Source organism: Chrysemys picta, chromosome 8 (assembly GCF_011386835.1).
Source record: "Chrysemys picta bellii isolate R12L10 chromosome 8, ASM1138683v2, whole genome shotgun sequence".
NCBI classification, from domain to species: Eukaryota; Metazoa; Chordata; order Testudines; family Emydidae; genus Chrysemys; species Chrysemys picta.
Window position 1 is genome coordinate 526,969 of NC_088798.1, and position 17,311 is coordinate 544,279.

At 61.6% G+C, this 17,311-nt stretch overlaps 2 protein-coding genes across 18 annotated transcripts in view; one reads left to right on the forward strand and one right to left on the reverse strand.

The window, feature by feature from the left end:
• The window catches only part of SZT2 (SZT2 subunit of KICSTOR complex), a 67,313-nt gene extending 62,275 nt beyond the window's left edge, over window positions 1-5,038 (forward strand). For all 17 annotated transcript variants that reach the window (XM_065553671.1, XM_065553680.1, XM_065553682.1 and 14 more), the window contains 7 exons: window positions 240-453; window positions 934-1,117; window positions 1,377-1,499; window positions 1,799-2,297; window positions 2,965-3,081; window positions 3,606-3,674; window positions 4,295-5,038. In XM_065553671.1, the coding sequence (XP_065409743.1) occupies window positions 240-453; window positions 934-1,117; window positions 1,377-1,499; window positions 1,799-2,297; window positions 2,965-3,081; window positions 3,606-3,674; window positions 4,295-4,438 (1,350 nt within the window). In that variant the 3' untranslated portion in view covers window positions 4,439-5,038. The remainder of the gene's footprint in view (window positions 1-239; window positions 454-933; window positions 1,118-1,376; window positions 1,500-1,798; window positions 2,298-2,964; window positions 3,082-3,605; window positions 3,675-4,294) is intronic.
• Window positions 5,039-6,300: 1,262 nt separating this feature from the next.
• HYI (hydroxypyruvate isomerase (putative)) lies at window positions 6,301-11,850 on the reverse strand. Its single transcript, XM_065553691.1, has 8 exons — window positions 11,615-11,850; window positions 10,982-11,093; window positions 8,357-8,471; window positions 8,013-8,091; window positions 7,856-7,905; window positions 7,255-7,324; window positions 6,846-6,980; window positions 6,301-6,485 (listed from the first exon to the last, which is right to left on the reverse strand). The coding sequence occupies exons 1-8, from the start codon at window positions 11,811-11,813 to the stop codon at window positions 6,412-6,414; spliced, it is 834 nt and encodes a 277-aa protein (XP_065409763.1). The 5' UTR covers window positions 11,814-11,850; the 3' UTR covers window positions 6,301-6,411.
• Between the last annotated feature and the right edge of the window lie 5,461 nt (window positions 11,851-17,311).

Below are 17,311 nucleotides of genomic sequence, written 5' to 3' on the forward strand. Positions count from 1 at the left end.
AGCCAGCTGTGGGTCCGTCTGGTTCCTAGCAGCCAGGTCTCCGCAGCACGTCTGCACCAGGGCTTGGAATTGAAGCGACACAGACACAGCTGCCTCAGGCTGGGTGCAGAGAGGGGTGAATAGGCAGCTCCCCACTGCCAGGCCCTGTGCCTTCGCCAGGAGGCTGCTGGTGTCGCTCACTCTGCTGTCAGCAGGGCACAAGACATCGGGGGCTCCCCTGACCCTGTGCCCCTCCCCAGCTCTCCATGCTCTTCACGGAGGAGTGTGACAAGGTGCGGGACCTCATGCACGTGCACTCGTTCAGCTACGACTTCCACCTGCGCATCGTGCACCAGTACCTGCTGGGCTCCCACATGACCCTGCGGCAGGGCTACCACCTCACCAGCTTCCTGGAGGACTTCATCGCCCACCACCCCGACATCCCCAAGTTCGGCCGCAACCACGTCTTCCAAGGTGAGCTGGGGAGGGGCGATGCCCGTGGCCCTGTGAGCCCCAGTGCTCCTGGCTGAATCCACCCCCCCCCCCCCCCATGCAGGAGCACAGGCCCTGGCCCTTCCCCCGGGGGTGGGGCCGCTCCCCAGCTGGAGACGCCGTTCCCAAATTCAGTGCGTCATCTGGCCCCATCCGTTCCTTGGCCAATCCGGATGGATCCGCTCTGTAGCTCTACATGGGGCACGCTGTGCCACTGCCCCCGGCCTGCACGGTTCCAGGGCGTGGCTGTCAGGGACTGAGTGACCCCAGCCAGGCTGCGTTCAGCAGGGGCTGTGCAGAGAGCCCTACCCGGGGGCTGCGGGGCAGGCGACGTTGCCTCATGAGTGCGCTCTCGGGGCTGGGAAGCAGATACTTGCTGTCCTGGTGTCCGGCTCTGGGGGCCCTGACCTGCCCCTGAAGACATGGGGACACCCAGGCAAACACTGACTCCTCCTCTGCTAGGCACGCTGGCCATGCCCACCAACATGATAACAGCCCACCAGCTCTACAACTACGTGGCAGACCATGCCAACACCTACCACATGAAGCCCCTGCGCATGGCCCGGCTGGCTGCGGGCAGCGACGGCAGGAAGGGGACCCCGGGCATGGAGCAGAACGAATACGCGCTGGTCTCCATCTGGAACAGGTGAGCGCCTGGCACTGCCCCAATGGCTCCGGGAACCCTGAGTGCCCGTCCCACTCAGGGCATTGCCTGGCCAGGGCCAAGCAGGACTGGGGCTGGGAGATGCACTCACACCAGCTGCTGGCCTTGTGCTCTGGATGGTGGGTGGGTGCTGCAGCTGGTTCTCCTCACCCTCCCCGGACACCTCCTGCGAGGCCCTGCTGCCCAGCTGTGGTTGGGGGTGGCACCGCCTCGGCCCCCAACGCTCTGCTTATGCCTGCAGCTCAGGCTCCTACAAGGACTCGGAGGGGATGCGGCACCATGATGACTTCGACGTGTCCCTGCTGGTGTGTCACAGCGCGGCGCCGTTCGAGGAGCAGAGCGAGGCGGAGAGGCACGTGCTCCGGTGAGAACCAGGGCCTTCAGTCAGGGCTGGTGGAGAGGCCCAGGGGGGCTTGGGCAGGGGAATGGTTGGGGGGTGGTGCACGGGCCAGGGCCACTTGCATGGCTCAGTTCCTGGGGGCACGAACAGGGTGGCTGTGCCAGTGGAGTCCCAAGGTAGCGTTGGCTGGCGGGGGGTGAGGGCCTGGGTCGGGTGGGCACTGGGTGGCACGTCTGCCTGAGGAAGGAGTGTTTCAGGAGGCCCTGGGGGCACAGAGCCTGGCTGGCAGGGGCGCCCCCTCCTCACAGGCGTCTCCTCTTCAGGCTGCGTTTCTACGTCATCATGACGAGCCAACGGGAGCTGTTCCCCCGGCTGACAGCCGACATGCGGCGCTTCAAGAAGCAGCCACGCTTACAGCGGGAGAACACGCTGGAGCCAGTGGTGGGCCGGGCGGCGTGGGAGGCGCCGGAGCCGGGTCAGGGCTGGCAGCAGCAGGCGGAGCGGGAGCTGTGGCAGGAGGGAGAGGACAGCAGCGAATTCTACGCGGGCGGTGCCCAGGTCAAGCTGGGCCCTGGGCTGTTCTACACGTCGCCGCTCTTCCCCCTGCTGGCCTCCGAGGTGGCCGTGGCCCAGAAACAGCTGAGCAGCATGGTGCACCTGGCCAAGTGCCACTGCCGCAGGGACAACCTCTGGAAACGCCTCTTCCTGCTGGAGCCGCTGGCCTCGGACAAACTCAAGCTGGGCAAGCTGTCGCTGGGGGAGCTGGAGGAGCTGCTGAACGCAGTGCACGGGAAATCCATCGCTGACATCGACCCCCAGCTGGTGAGGGGCAGGGGGCGCGCACACGCACACACACAGGAAATACGCATGTGTGTATGCACGTCCCCAGGGCCCATCATCCCCAGCTGGTGCGGGGAAGCACATGCACACGCTGGGGACAGGCTGAGTCCCAGCTGGTGAGGGGTGGGAGTGGCGACGCGCATGGCGTGTGGGAATCATCGGGAACATTGTCCCCCCCGCTGGTGAGGGGCTGAGATGGGCACTGCTGGGGATGTAGCATGTAGGAAATCCCGGCTAGCTGTGGGGCATGATCTGGGGGCCAGCAGGGACTTGGGTTTGAGCGCACATCTCGTGAGTTTTGGCGCCAGGGGGCCAGCAGGAATTGGGTTTGAGTGCACATCTCGTGAGTTTTGGCACCAGGGGGCCGGCAGGAATTGGGTTTGAGCGCACATCTCGTGAGTTTTGGTGCCAGGGGGCCGGCAGGAACTGGGTTTGAGCGCACATCTCGTGAGTTTTAGCACCAGGGGGCTGGCAGGAATTGGGTTTGAGTGCACATCTCGTGAGTTTTAGCACCAGGGGGCTGGCAGGAACTGGGTTTGAGCACACATCTCGTGAGTTTTGGAGTTCCTGGGCTGTGTTGCTCCTCTGGCCTGGTGGCCTCTCACTGCTGTTCAGGGGGCCTGGCCTCACCCTCTCTCTGTCCTCGCAGGGCTGCTTCCTCACCATGACTGTGCCCTGGTACCAGAGCCTCATCAAAGTGCTGCTGAGCCGCTTCCCGCAGAGCTGCCGCCACTTCCACAACGTCGAAACTGGCACCCAGTATCTGGTAAGGGCCAGGGCCCCGCAACCAGCCTCTGCAGCCGGCCCCACCACTCCTGCCCACGCCCCTGCAGCTGGCCCTGCTGCCAGACTCCCTGGTCCTGCGCCAGCCCCTGCCCCCGGACATGCTGACCCCGATCCTATGGCCAGACCCACCTCCTGCCCTGGGACACTTTTTTCTGCCCCCTCCCCTGTAGCCAGAGGTGGCTCCCCTGCCCCAGGAGTCTCTTCTGTCCCACCCATGTCAGCCCCCCTGGCCAGACATGCCACTGGATGTGATGCCTCTGTGCCCGCTTTAGTGAGGCTACCCTGAGGTGTGATGTCACGAGGGCACAGCCGTAGTCGCATTGCCTGACTGCACCGTGCACTGACCCCCACCCCACGGCGCTGTCACTGCGCCCCCTGGCACGTCCCACAGTTCTGGCACTGTGCCCCCATGGGATGCTGGGGAGCCTGCCCCCCATGGTTCTGGCACTGTGCCCCCCAGCCGTTGTCATTGCACCCCCTGACGGCCTGTCGCGCTCTCTGCAGGTCGTGCTCAATCAGAAGTTCACAGACTGTTTTGTTCTTGTGTTTCTGGATTCCCACTCAGGGAAGACGGTAAGAGCTGCTCCCCGCGGGGGCCTGGGTGGGTACCTGGCTCTGCAGGTGTGCCCGGCCCAGGGGCAGCAGAGGGAGTGCGCTTCCAGTGCCCAGGCAAAGCCCGGAGGGTTTCAGCATTCGCCATCAGGCTGGGTTCTGCCCAGAACTGTCAGAGCTAAAACTGCACCAGCCCTCTCCTGCTGTCCCCTCCCCGAAGAGCAGGTGTCAGCTCCCGAATGGGGGGCCAGGCGGGGGTGAATGGGGGGCAGCAGGGGCCATGTCTAACACACGAAGCACGCTACGGAAAGTCCAGGAGCCCTGACTTGCTGCATTTCAATGAGGCAGCAGCCTGGAGCCCCGGTATCCAAGGGCCTGCTGGTGCCCTGCCCCCCAACTGGGGGTCTCATCCCATCCAGGAGCCTGTGCTGTCCAGTCCTCCCCCCCCCCCCCCCCCAAAACTGTGTCTGTCTCTCTGGGAGCCGGTGTCATCCATTCCCTCCCTCCCCCCTCCCCCGTGCGGGTGGGTGCAGGCATCCTTGCCAAGAGCAGGTACAGGCACTGAGCTGGCCCCAAGCCGGGCAGGGGCTGGAGGCCGGGGGGAGGTGGCTCTGCTGTGAGCAGCTCGTTTCTCTCTGCAGAGCCTGACGGTGGTTTTCCGGGAGCCGTTCCCCGTGCAGCCCCAGAACAGCGAGAGCCCCCTGCCGCAGCTAGTGTCCACCTACCATCACCTGGAATCTGTCATCAACACGGCCTGCTTCAACCTCTGGACGGGGCTGCTCTAGCCGGCGCCAGCACCTTCCAGCCAGACACACCGCGTCGCACCACGTCTGCACCCAGGAGCTGACCTCCAGCAGGATCCCCCCAGCGCTGCTGGCAGCATGGGGGTCACGTGATGCACGAGTAATGGACAGAGTGGAGGGTGCACGGGGCTTGGCGGCTCCCCTGGACTCCAGCTAGCCCAGACTCCCCAGAAGGGGTGAGTCGGGAGGGGGGGGGGGTGTCCCCCCTTCTCGGGTAGGGGAGCTGCTGTTAAGGACGCTCACGTGTATTTGACACTGAATGGATTTGAAACGGAGACCCAATCCCGGCGGCCCTGGCACCAAGAACTTGGCGCACCTGCCACAGCTAAACAGCTGCCATCTCTGGGCCCAGAAACCTGGCACCCATGTATGCTCAGCCCTGGGCCTGGTGACGGAGCTGCCTGGTATGCTGGGCCGGAGCCAGGCACAGTCCTGAGGGCACCGAGCACGGCTGCTGCGGGCCGTCACTTCGATGGGTGGAAGCAGGGTGGGATTTCAGTGGTGGGCCAGCCGCGGGGCGGCAGGGGGGTTATGAGAATGTACTGAAGGACGTCACTGTCAAATAAACTGCCTCAGACCATCCCGCTGCTGCCTGGCTCTCAGCTTGGCGCTGCAGGGGGCTCCCAGCCTTGCCCATGGCCTTCCCAAGGAGCTGGGCAGAGCCTGGCTGGCCCAGTGTCCTCATGGCCCCCTACCCTCTCCCCCCAGCACACTGGGGAGGCAAAGCTAAGCCCCCCCAGGGCAGCATCGTCCTTCTGGCCCCCAGGCCTGGCTGCTGAGCGCAGGGAGGAGTCGGGAACAGCGGGGTGAAGTGGTGGGGGGGCTGCGTGGGGGCAGCTCACCGGCTGAGCAGGGCTGGGGGGAGGGCAGAGCACATCCTGAAGGACTCCAGGGCCCTTGGCTGTCACTAAACCGTCCTTCCACCCACTTGGCTCTGGGTGTTCCGCAGGGTTGGCTTCCCTTTGCCCCACCAGCCTTTGAGCCTGTTGATTCAATGGCGGGGGGGGAGGGGAGGTGTCTCCTGGGTGCCATCCAGGGAGCACTCGCTCCTTGCCCCTTCTCTGCACCACGGTGCTCAGCAGGGAAAGTGAACAGTGCTGACTTCACACTGCGGCTGTTTGGAGTCCCCTGCCCAAGGCAGGCTCCAGGCGGGCATCACTGGCCCAGTTATTGCTGTAGCCACACTCAGAAGGGCTGGTGGCTTGTCTTGGGTAGTAGCTCAGTGTGGCTACTCGCAGGGTCGGCTGGTGCAGGAGCCATAGCCTTAGCCACCCCTCTGCAACCGGATCCTGCCTGGTGCTGGTTCCCCGCCCCTTGCCATCACCTCCAACCCCCAGCAGGGCCCAAGGGCCCAGAGCGTTACCACGTGGAGATGAAACGCTCCCAGCCTGACCCGGGCAGGCTCTGCCAAGTAACTGCCCTTGCCCAGAGCTGCAAGGAGGCAGTTTTGGGGCCTCTCCAGGGAAGAGCAGAGCCCTGGAACCAGACCTGCCCCCACTGTAGCCGCCTACCCCTGCTCTGTGTGTGGCAGGGCACTCCTCCGACTGCAGGCAGCCCTGCTCTCCTGTCCCAGCAGTTGTGTGTGCTGCTTGCTCTGCACTGGCCTGGCTGCTGGGGATGGCACACGGGAGAGTCAAGGCAGCCTCCTGCGTAAGTGGGCAGTGTGAAGGGAGGGGCACTGGGGTGTGAACCCCCAAACAGACAGGGGAGCCAGTGCACAGGACAGCTGCTTCCTCCGCGTCGCTGCCACGGAGTGCTCTTTATCCCAGTTGCTACGGCCTCCACCTCTCAGCTCCCCCCATTTTGTGGGCACAGCCGGCGCTGGGCAGAAGCAGACTACGCAATTGCTTGGGGCCCTGAGTGGCTGGAAGGCCCCTATTGGCTTTTTATTAAAGACCTTGTCTGTTTTAGTAAGGGGAGGGTTACAAATATTCCTGCGTAGGGCCCCCGCTGGGCTAGCACCGGCGCTGCTGCCGGCCTCGGCTCTCCCAGTACGCGTGCAACCAGCCCAGTCCTTCCAGCGTGTCTCCTGCAACAAGAGCCAGATCCGGGCGTGAGCAGCTTCCCCTGCATTGGAGCAGCCAGCACAGACCGTCCCCCGGGGCAGGGCAGGTACCCCCAAGGGAGCAGCAGCTACAGGCCAGCTCCCCCCAGGTGAGTCCTGCGACCCTCCCTCCCCCCTGGGAGCGCTGCTCCAGCACCCTTCTCCCAGCCCGGCAGCGCCTGCCCCCGGCAGAGACACCTCTCCCAGGCCCTGGCTCCATCCACCACTCCCTTCCCTGCCCTCTGGGGTGGACTCGCTGGGCAGGGCCTGGCTCCACTCCAGTGTGTGCCAGGCCCCCCTCTCCCGCCCAGGCTGCTGGGGTCCCTGTGCTCCAGCCCCGCTCACCTTGCGGGGTGTATTCGCAGCCCACGTAGCCCTCGTAGCCAAGTGACTCCAGCAGCTGGAAGAGATAGGGGAAGTTCACCTCGCCTGGGCTGTCAGGTTCGTGCCGACCGGGCACCTGCCCGACCTGGATGTGACCTGGGGGTGGAACCAGCATCTCCTCAGGGTGGCTGGGGCATCGCTGTAGTGTGCACGGCCCCGGGCTCCGATCCACGGGGGGGCACAGCCCCTAACCCAAGAGTCCTGCCCCCACACCCATGGTACGAGGCAGCCTCCCCCTCCCAGGGGCCAGGCCCGCACCCTCTCCCCCACGCCTGTCCATGAAGGGCTCTGCCTTGACTCAAACCTCCCACCCCATAGCCTGGGCCCAGTGCCTTCCCCACCATGCTTGGAGCAGAGCCCCGGCCCTCACCAATGAGCGGGAAGTATGTCTTCAGGTTCTGTGTCAGGTTCCCATCCATGATCTGGCAGTGGAAAATGTCCTGCAGGAACAAGAGCTGCAATTCAGGGTCTGGGGCAAGAGCCAAGGCTGCGGCTGCAGGGAATGACTGCGCCTCCGGGCACGCCCAGCGGGGTCGCCGTGGCTCCTGGCACGCCCAGCGGGGTCGCCGTGGCTCCTGGCACGCCCAGCGGGGTCGCCGTGGCTCCTGGCTGGCAGCGGAGACCTAGTGCCTGGGATGTGTCTGAGCCCCTCTGCCCTGTCCCTCGCTGCACACAGCACAATGCTCCCTGGGGCCCACGCTGCCTCCTGCAGGCTGGGGACTGGTGGGGGCACGGCCGGCATGGACCAGAGGGTAGCTCAGCCCCACCTGGGGGGATGGCACCATCACTGACCCACGGCCAGCCATGTCAGCAGGCTCCTCTAAACTGCTTGGGCCGGGTTTACCCACCTGCTGCACCCCATGGCTGGCACCCACCTCTGGCTTCCCCTGGCAGCAGGGGCTGGGAACTTACTTTCCTGTAAAGGAAACGGGGCTGGGCACTACAGAAACCACCAAGCCACAGCTACTCACCAGCTGCAGGCGGAGGTTGGGCCTCCCCACCTTCTCCAGAATGGCTGCAGCTGTAGGGGGAAAAGGCAGGTTACTCACAGCAGGGGCCCCATAGCGCAAGCACCCAGCTCCCCTCGGCTCGGGCCGGGGCAGTCAGTGTGTGGCAGGGCCCCCTTACCTTGGTGAGGGGTGGTCAGGAAGTAGCGGGGGTCGGTGATGCGGCTGTTCATAGGCTCCAGCAGCCCCGTCATGTCCTCCTGCAAAGCCACATGTGAGCCCCTGGCACTTGTCCCCTGGCGGGCAGGGCGGCCATGGCTCCCTCACCTCCCTCCCCAGCCACCCCTTCTCCTCCAGCTGGTGTTGGTGTCTCGCGCAGGGGCTGCTCCTCAGCCAGAGGCCAAGTCAGCGCGGGGACTGTGTGGCCCCACGCCCCCGGGGGAGTCTCCTCTGCCTGTCCCTCTCATGGTGCAGGAAAGTCCGGGGGGGGGACGGACACAGCTGACTCCGAGCGTCCCCTCGTACCTGGGCCAGGATGTCAGCAGCATATCTGAGGTTCTCAACGAAGGTGGTTTCCATCTCCAGAGCCATCGCTGCCCGCTCGGTGCCCACAGGGACCCGCCCGGCCATGAGATGGATCCTGCAGACAGACCCGGGTCAGAGCCCACAGGCAGGAGCGGAGCTGCTCACGGCATAGACGCCTGACCGCGCGTGGGGCAGGAGCAGAGACGGAGGATGCAGCAAACTGCTCCAGGTGCCCAGTGCAGGAGGGGTGAAGGGAACAGCAGCTGCAGCACCACCAGGGCACAGGCTCTAAGGCACTTGCCCTCCTGCCGTGGCTGGGGCCACCCCATACGGGGGGAGGTGGGGGGGCCACTCCCTCTGAGGGGGGATCCAGGGGCCCTCAGCAGCATTGCCTCAGGTTGGGCAGGAGGAGGTGGGCTTTGATCCCCCCCCACCTCTGGCATGGGGCCTACAGGCCAGCACTCAGCCTTGGGAGGGGTCTCTACCCCTCAGCATGCCCCCCACATGTCAGCACTCCCCAGCCCCTGGGGGGGGGGGAGAGGCGGGCGCCTGCAGCTACAGGTGCCTTCCAACCAGAGGCCATCTCTGGGGCAGGGGGATGGCGTGTGGAATCGAAAGGCTAGAGCACCTCAAAGCTCACCAGCACAAGGACATTGCACTCAGCTCTCCCTCTCCATGTCCAGGGGGACGGGGATGCCACCGATCCCAGTCACTACACGCCACCCACCCGGGCTACCACACAGCACAATCCTCCGTGGCTGCTCATGCTTTCACCTACAGGCTGAGCAGGGGAGAGGATTTCTGCTGGGATCCCGGCTGAGCTGGAGTTCGTGTGCAGCCAGGGGTGCCCCTTGGTGCTTTACACAGCGGCAGCCACGTACCCCTAGCCAAGACCCTCCTGCTGCCAGGGGTACATGGCTGTGGGTGTGCGAATCACCCAGGGGCCCTTGTGGGAGGGGAACACGCTCAGGCCCCTGTGAGCACGAGTCACTGGAATGCCAGGATCTATAAGGGGCTGGCAGAGCAAATGCTGGGGAAGGACATGGCCCAGGGCTGCCACACCCCCAATGGAGCTGCAATCACGCAGGGCCAAGAACAGGAGCTCCAGAAATGCCCTTTCTAGAAGCTGCTGGAACAGACTTGGGGGGATGGAGACCACCACTGAACCCCAGCACAGGGATTTCCCCAGGACAGCCCCACTGCTTTGGCCCACCCAGCCCAGAGAACCAGGTGCTGGAGATGACAGCCAAGCCCCGGGGGCGAGAGCTGCAGTGTGGTACTCTCCCATGGTGCTGTATTGTAATACAGCAACAAAGAGGGATTTGAACACCTTTCCTGCATAGCCATGGCCCCCGCCCCCTCTCCTCGTGTTTCCCCAGCCCTCGCTGTGGGGGCCTGTCTGAGTTCTCGGGGCAGCTGATCAGCCCAGGCCTAGGACGAGATGGGCACGGCTGTTTGCAGCACTCCTGTAAGAGACTCGTCCAGTGCAAGGCCGGAAGGGCCCATTGTGATGGTCTGACCCCTGCACAGCGTAGGCTGGAGACCTGCCCCCAGTCGCTCCTAGGGCAGAGCTCAGAAACCATCCAGCCTTGAGTTACCAAGTGCCAGTGGTGGAGACTCTGCCATGAACCTCAGTCCATTGTTCCAGTGGTTAATTACTCAAATTGCCTTCTTTCCAGTGTGTGTCTGCTCCCTCTTTCTCTGATCAAGTCTATTAGCAATTTCCCGTGGTAGGTTCTCGTAGGCTGTAATCAAATTACCCCTGAACCTTCTCTTGGTTAACCTGAACTGCTGGACTTGCTCAGGAGGGGGCCTGGTTTCTGATCCTTTCATCAGTCTCTTCTCTCAGCCCTCCCCAATTTATCAACATCCTGCTTCAATCGTGGGCACCAGCCCCGGACACAGGACCCAGCAGCGCTAGTGCCAGAGCCAGAAGGGAAATAACCTCCCTGCTCCTACGCAAGGTTCCCATTTATACACCCCAGCATCCCATCACCTCTTTTGGCCACAGCGTCCCCCTGGGAGCTCGAGTTCGGCTGATTATCCACCACAGCCCCCAAATCTGTCTGAGTCGCGGGTTCCCAGGGCAGCGGCCCCCATCCTCTGGTATGGCCGAGGTACACTGAGCATATTAAACCCTACTCTGGGTGCTCGCGACCAGCGCACCGAGTGACCCACGGTGTAACGCTGCTGCAGGGAGTTGGGGGGAGAGCTCCCTGCCCCCATCCCAGGACGTGGCTGTAACTGACCACGCTGGGCACTGCCTTGTCTACCTCTCCCAGCCCACAGCTGCTAGCAGCCCCTGCCCTATGCCGACAGCCCTCGGGGCAATGGGCAGGGGGGGGGAGTGGAGCCTGGGCTAAGCTGTGGTCATGGGAGGAGCCCAGGTTGCCTAGCAGGGTGCGGGGGGTCGGGACCGAGGCACAGGACCAGGGGTGGGGGCCCCAGCGTGTCTGGCCGTGGCAGCCTCTCTCCGCTGGCCTACAGGGCCCCTGGCTGGAGAATACCAGTGCCCACCGCGAGTAAAGTGACACCCGTGATCTCACCCTCCTGGTGTCGGCCAGGCCAGCTCCTTCCCCTGACCCACCCCCTGGCCACGGCGGGAGGGCTGGGCTGGTTCCCTACCTCGGGCAACCCAGGGCCTTTGCGTACTTCACGGCCAGGGCCAGGCCTTCCCGGAACGCAGCCTGGCGGCCGGGCACAGCCCCCAGCCCCTTCTCGCCCTTGTCCTCGTCCCCTAGGGAGAGAGCAGCCGAGACAGCCCCGGGTTAGGGGCAGGAGAAACCCCAACCCCTGCCCACCCAGCCAGCCAGGGATGGGGTCACCTGTGCCCACGTGGGAGGGGCTCGCTCCAGGGCCACACCTGGACAGGCAGTGCCCACATCCGCCCATAAGATGGGGGCTACAGCCCCCCGGACCCGTGACTTCATCCAGGGGACAGGGACAGGCCCGGGGAGCTGGCTCCTAGACAGAGCCGCCGTTAGGCAGTAGCAGACTACGGCGCGGGGCGTGGGGGGGGGGTTGGGGCTCGGTACCGGCTGGAGAGGGGTTCGGGGCTCGGACCCGGTCGGTACCGGGCGGGGGGGGGGGGGTCGGGGCTCGGATCGGGCGGGGGGGAGGGTTCGGGGCTCGGACCCGGGTCGGTACCTGGCGGGGGGGGGGGGGGGGTTCGGGGCTCGGACCCGGTCGGTACCTGGGGGGGCGGAGGGGTTCGGGGCTCGGGCGGGGGGGGGTTCGGGGCTCGGACCCGGTCGGTACCTGGCGGGGTGTTGATCAGCACCAGAGCCAGCCCGGCCCGGTCCGCAGCCCCGCGCAGCAGCGCCGGGCACCAGGCGTAGGGCTCGGGCAGCTCGGCCGCGCGGAACCCGGCCCGGGCCGCCGCCTCCAGCCGCTCGGGCAGCGCCGGGCGCTCGGGGAAGAGCCAGGCCAGGTTCGCAGCGAAGCGCAGCGGAGCCATGGCGAGCCTGGGGGCGCGGCCTGGGCTGGGGGCGGGGCCGCGGGGAAGCTGGGGTGGGCGGGGCCTGGGCTGGGGCGGGGCCAGTGGAGTACACTATGGCTGACCTCCTTGTGCACCACACTGACTTCCCCATGCACCACGCTGACCTCCCTGTGCACTATGGCTGACCTCCCTGCGCACCACCCTGACCTTCCCGTGCACTATGGCTGACCTCCTCGTGCACCACCCTGATCTCCCCGTGCATTATGGCTGACCTCCTCGTGCACCGCCCTGACCTCCTCGTGCACCGCCCTGACCTCCCCGTGCACTATGGCTGACGTAACGTGACAGCTGCATTCCCTATCCCTTGGCTGGGCTTGCATGGCTCATTAGGTGTGTTCTTGCTCTTTTCACTTATTGGCCCAGCGCCTGAAGCCTGCTGGGCGTTTTACAGCGTGAGCCGCGGCATAGCCCCTGCCTGCAGAGCTCCCAGGCTCTTTTTCGCAGGAGTGAATAACATGTTGGGGGGGCTGAGGCACCGCTCTTGTCTCTACCTTTCCAGGACACAGCAATGAGAGCTGGCTCTCAGCTCCAGCCAGGCTGCGCTCTCTGCACCCAGAGCCCCACCATTGGTCTCTGCAGCCCCTGCCCCTCCAGATCCCTCCACAACACCCCCAGCTGCCCCACCCAGCACCTGCGGCTGCGGCTGCTGTTCTCCCTGGGCTCTGCTTAATGCACTTTCTGCACGAGCTCAGCTGTGGCGATACCTGACTGAAGCGCCTGGTCCTGTGGGTGCTGCGCACTCTCCAGGCCTAGCAATGAGGACCCAGCATGTTCTGCACCATGCAGAATTGGGCCTGTCACAAACCAACCCATCCGGGATGACCTGAGTGCCCTCGGGCCCTTCCCACGGCCCTGCCTTGCCGCTGCCCGCTGGGGGTTGCATTTAGCACGCAGCTCCGCAGCAGAGGGTGATGCACAGCCTACATTTGTTTTGAAGTGATAAAATAATCTGTGCTGATGATTAAATACCATCAGCCGACGGATAGAGTTTATTGATACCAATGTAACTGGCTCATGTCTCAAACTCCAAGCGTCCCCTGACAACTCTCCATTTAATACCAGCATGCTCCAAGCTGATCACTCCCATTCACCAGTCAGAAAATAGCCACAGGTGTGAGGGTGAACCATGCAACTTCCCCACCCCCTGCGGCAGCTGGACCAGCCCCCAGACCCCGGGGTGTGTGCGTGAGAGGGATTGCTGGCTGGCTGCAAACCCCAGGGTACGTGCACTGCCCCAGTGTGAATCTGCAGCAGAGACATTTATCCCAGGTGCAAACATCCCTAATGTGGCTAAGAACATAAAAATGTAAGAATGGTAGGGTGACCAGGTGTCCTGATTTTATAGGGACAGTCCTGATTTTTGGGTCTTTTTCTTAGATAGGCTCCTATTACCGCCCACCCCCGTCCCGATTGTTCACACTTGCTGTCTGGTCACCCTAAAGAATGGCCAGATTGGGTCAGGCGAATGGTCCAAGCAGCCCAGTGTCCTGTCTTCCAACAGTGGCCAATACCAGACGCTTCAGAGGGAATGAACAGAGCAGGGCAATTATTGAGTGATCCATCCCCTGTGGTCCAGCCCCAGCTTCTGACAGTCAGAGCTTTAGGGACACTCAGAGCTTGGGGTGCAGCATCCCTGACCATCCTGGCTAATAGCCATTGATGAAACTATCCTCAATGAATTTACCTGATCCATTTTGAACCCACTTACACATTTTTGGTGCCCTTCTCTGCACCTTGTCCTATTGTACTATATCTGTTCTGAGATGGGGAAACCAGAACTGCACGCAGTATTCAAGGTGCGGGTTCACCGTAGATTTATACAGCGATATTATGATATTTTCTGCCTTGTTATCTATCCTTCTCCTATGGCTCCTAACATTCTGTTCGCTTTCTTGACGGCCGCTGCACATTGAGTGGAAGTTTTCAGAGAACTATCCACAATGACTCCAAGATCTTTCGTGAGTGGTAACAGCTAATTTAGATCCCATCCGTTTTTATGCATAGTTGGAGTTATGTTTTCCAAAGTGCATTACTTTGCATTTATCAACATGGAATTTCATCTGCCATTTTAGCTCAGTGGTTTGAGCATTGGCCTGCTAAACCCAGGGTTGTGAGTTCAATCCTTGAGGGGGCCATTTAGGGATCTGGGGCAAAAATCTGTCTGGGGACTGGTCCTGCTTTGAGCAGGGGGTTGGACTAGATACCTCCTGAGGTCCCTTCCAACCCTGATATTCTATGATTCTACGATTTTGTTGTCCAGTCACTCAGTTTTGTGTGATCCCTTTGTAACTCTTCACAGTCTGCTTTGGACTTAATCCTGAGTAATTTAGTATCATCTGCAAGCTTTGCTACCTCACTGTTTATCTCTGTTTCCAGCTCCGATCCCCGTGCAGACACCTGGGGGACACTGCTATGTACCTCTCTCCCCTGTGAAAACTGGCCATTTATCACTGCCCTTTGTCTTAGGCCCTTTGGCTGAGCCCTGAGGAGCACAGATCGGCCGGGGGGGCTAATGCTGAATCGAGGGGGCTCGTCTCTCAGAGCTCAGATTGAACTAAAAGATCCCACAATGCATTGGTGTAGGACCCCAGGGCTCTGGCCCAATTCCAGCTCGGCTCATTTCATTCTGCCTGTTTAAATTCCCCCTGCAGTCCCACTCGGGTGCCGTATGTGTCACTTCCTGCCCTGATGGGTTGTACGATGGTGTTATGTGACTTTTGCCAACCCCACATCTCCCTCCGAGGTGCATGTGGAGAGCTGGTGCTGTGGGTGAACGGCTTTATGGAAATGTAGGTGTAGCGAGGTGGCGTGGGCTGACAGGGAGGAACCAATCCCCGCCCCCTGGTGGGTGGAGCCAGGCCAGGCACGGCCCCCACGCTGGAAGCGGAGGGGCGGGACAGCAAGTATAAGAGGCGGGACCTCCAGTTCAGCTGGGAGGGAGCCGGACGCTGCTGTGGTCCCCTGAGCCAGGGACCGAGCTGTGCCACCCCTACCCCCCAGAGGGAGGAGCTGCCCCCCGGCGAGTACCCCGAGGAGCTGCCCCCCGACGAGTACCCCAAGGAGCTGCTCCCCGGCGAGTACCCCGAGGAGCTGCCGAATACCCCGAGGAGCTGCCGCCCGGCGAGTACCCGAGGAGCTGCTGGAATTGCTGGCGTCTGAGGACTCCAGGAACTGAAGGCCCGTGAGCGACGAAGCCCGATGAACAGGTGGGGTAGGATGTAGCCCAGGGACATCAGACATTAGTCCGGTTGGTTGCCAGAGTCTAGGTCAGCGTGTTTCAGTGGGATCCCCACTGACCCAGGGGTGGGATTCGCTGCTACTGCCAGGGCCCTGGGCTGGCACCTGGTGGAGTACAGTGAGTCCAGGTCCCTGCTGCCGGCCCCATTCCCGCGGTGGCTGCCTGCCCATGCTAGGCCAGCATTTGCCTACAGTCTGCACTGCTGGCGAGCTGGGCTACGGACCACTACGGAGCACCTCGGCGTCACAGACACCTCGGGAACGGAATCGTCCGTAACTCCGAACAAAGCGGGTTTGGGCTCCAGATCCAGCCGCTGACCCTCCGAGCGAGGCTTCAGCAGCAGCCGAGCTCCCTCCTCAGCCCCGGCATGAGTTCGAAACCTTGTCCCCTTCCCGTGCTGTGTGTGTGTGGGGGGGGGTTAAAAACAGGCAGCCCAGGTGGGGACAGGCAGCCCAGATGTGCCTCCCTTTAATACAGGCACAGCACAGCACAGTATTTGCTTTTGTGTGTGTGTCTCTGCGGCTGCCTGACTGGTTACTTCTGGTTTCACTTGGTGTCCGGTTGACCGGTCAGTCCGTAACTCTGGTGTTTGTATCTTTGAGGTTCTGCTGTATTGCTCTGTCCCGCCCAGAGGGCTGGGGCCTGACTGTACTTGCTGCCTGCCCGCCCCAGCCAGGGGGCTGGGCTAAAGGCAGCCAATTGCCCTGTCCCAAGCGGCCAGGGCCCTAGACTCTTTACTGACTTACCATGCTAACCCGTTGTTGATCAGCTCTCAGCTGCCAGGGGCTGCCTACATAAGGGTTAATATTTGTGTCTTTCCTTAGAGCTGCATTTCACATGTGGCTGTCCGGCTACAATAGTGTGGCTTTTTCTAGTGGTGGAGGAACCTACATAGCACTGTGTGTTCCAGCATTTGTGTGCCACGATTGTGTAATGAATGACCCTGTTGCAAATGCAGGCATCGGGGGCTGAATGACGTTGCTGTGGGAACCTTCTCTCCAAAGTCCCTGAGTGTTCTGAGAGAATCTCAGCAAGGTTGCACTGTAGCCACCAGAGCAGGGAATTGGATGACATCATGTATTTAGCTTTTCAAAAAGCCTTTGTCCAAGTCCCTCACAAGAGACTGTTAAAGAAACTAAGTGGCCATGGGCGAGAGGCAAGATAGTGCCACAGATCAGAGTCTGCCAAAGAGACAGGAAACAGGAGGAATAAATGATCAATTTTCAGCCTGGCAGAAGGCTGACATGAGGCTGTATACTAGGACCAATGTTGTTGAATATATTGTTACCCCCTCAGTGGTTAGCCAATGTTTGGGGCTTTTTGGATGGTTTCTATGAGGAGGAAATACTGATTGATGCAATCTGATATTTCTTTGATGCAATCCTGTTTATTCACAAGGAATGTCCATAAATTCTGGTTCCCCTGAACACAGCAGGCTAAACAGGAGACAGTTTCTTTTCTTACAATTCCAAGCCTCTTTCCAATCAGCACTCTGCCCAAAAAGTTCTCTCTTGGGGCTCTCGCTCTCTCTCGGGTCCATGCCACATGTACATTTCTTGCTGTCCTTGGCTTTCTGCTTCTTTCACTGGCTGCTTTGACTCACACAGACACCCACACAGCTGCAATGAAATCACCCTCCAGCCCCTGCGTTTGCATCCAGTCTAGTCTTTGGGCCGTAGTTTCCATTGTTTCACTTCCCACCAAACAAAGAGTCATTTAGTTGTTCCCTGATTTAGCTTGAATGGAAGGCAGCTAGCATGCCCAATGAGGTTTGTGCCTGCTCATAGATCAAAGACACAATGTGGGAGCCACCCAGCTGCAAGTATAGCAATTTTCATTAACAATCTGGAAAACAGGCTGAGCAAGTGGGTAAATTTGCCAGTGACACAAAATAATTTAGTAAACGCTGAGAGGAACTTCAAAGGAACTGAACCAGATTGGTGAACAGGTAACACGCTACCAGCCAGGAATCGGTGTTGAGAAATGCAGCGCCTCATAACACAAGAACAAGGGGATAATTACATTGAAAGATAGCAAAACTAATCTCTAATAAATGGAAGCCAGGGGACATTGCTAGTCATCACTACACATATTATAGAGAAGACTTGGAAGGTAGGCTTTCTAGAAAATTGACAAAATAAGCAAAAGGCCACAAAGTGAAACCCATACCCAGCGGAGTTAAGGAAGCATGTGTAACCCTTCTGCCAGGTGGAGCCAG

Bases quoted from the DNA above. Each gene is read 5' to 3' on its own strand.
- HYI (XM_065553691.1), bottom strand. From the start codon at position 11,813: ATGGCTCCGCTGCGCTTCGCTGCGAACCTGGCCTGGCTCTTCCCCGAG. The intron at 11,094-11,614 runs GTACCGACCGGG...CTCTCTCCCTAG, and splicing joins GCTGATCAACACCCCGCCAG to GGGACGAGGACAAGGGCGAG. The intron at 6,981-7,254 runs GTGAGGGCCGGG...TTCCACCCCCAG, and splicing joins GACATACTTCCCGCTCATTG to GTCACATCCAGGTCGGGCAG.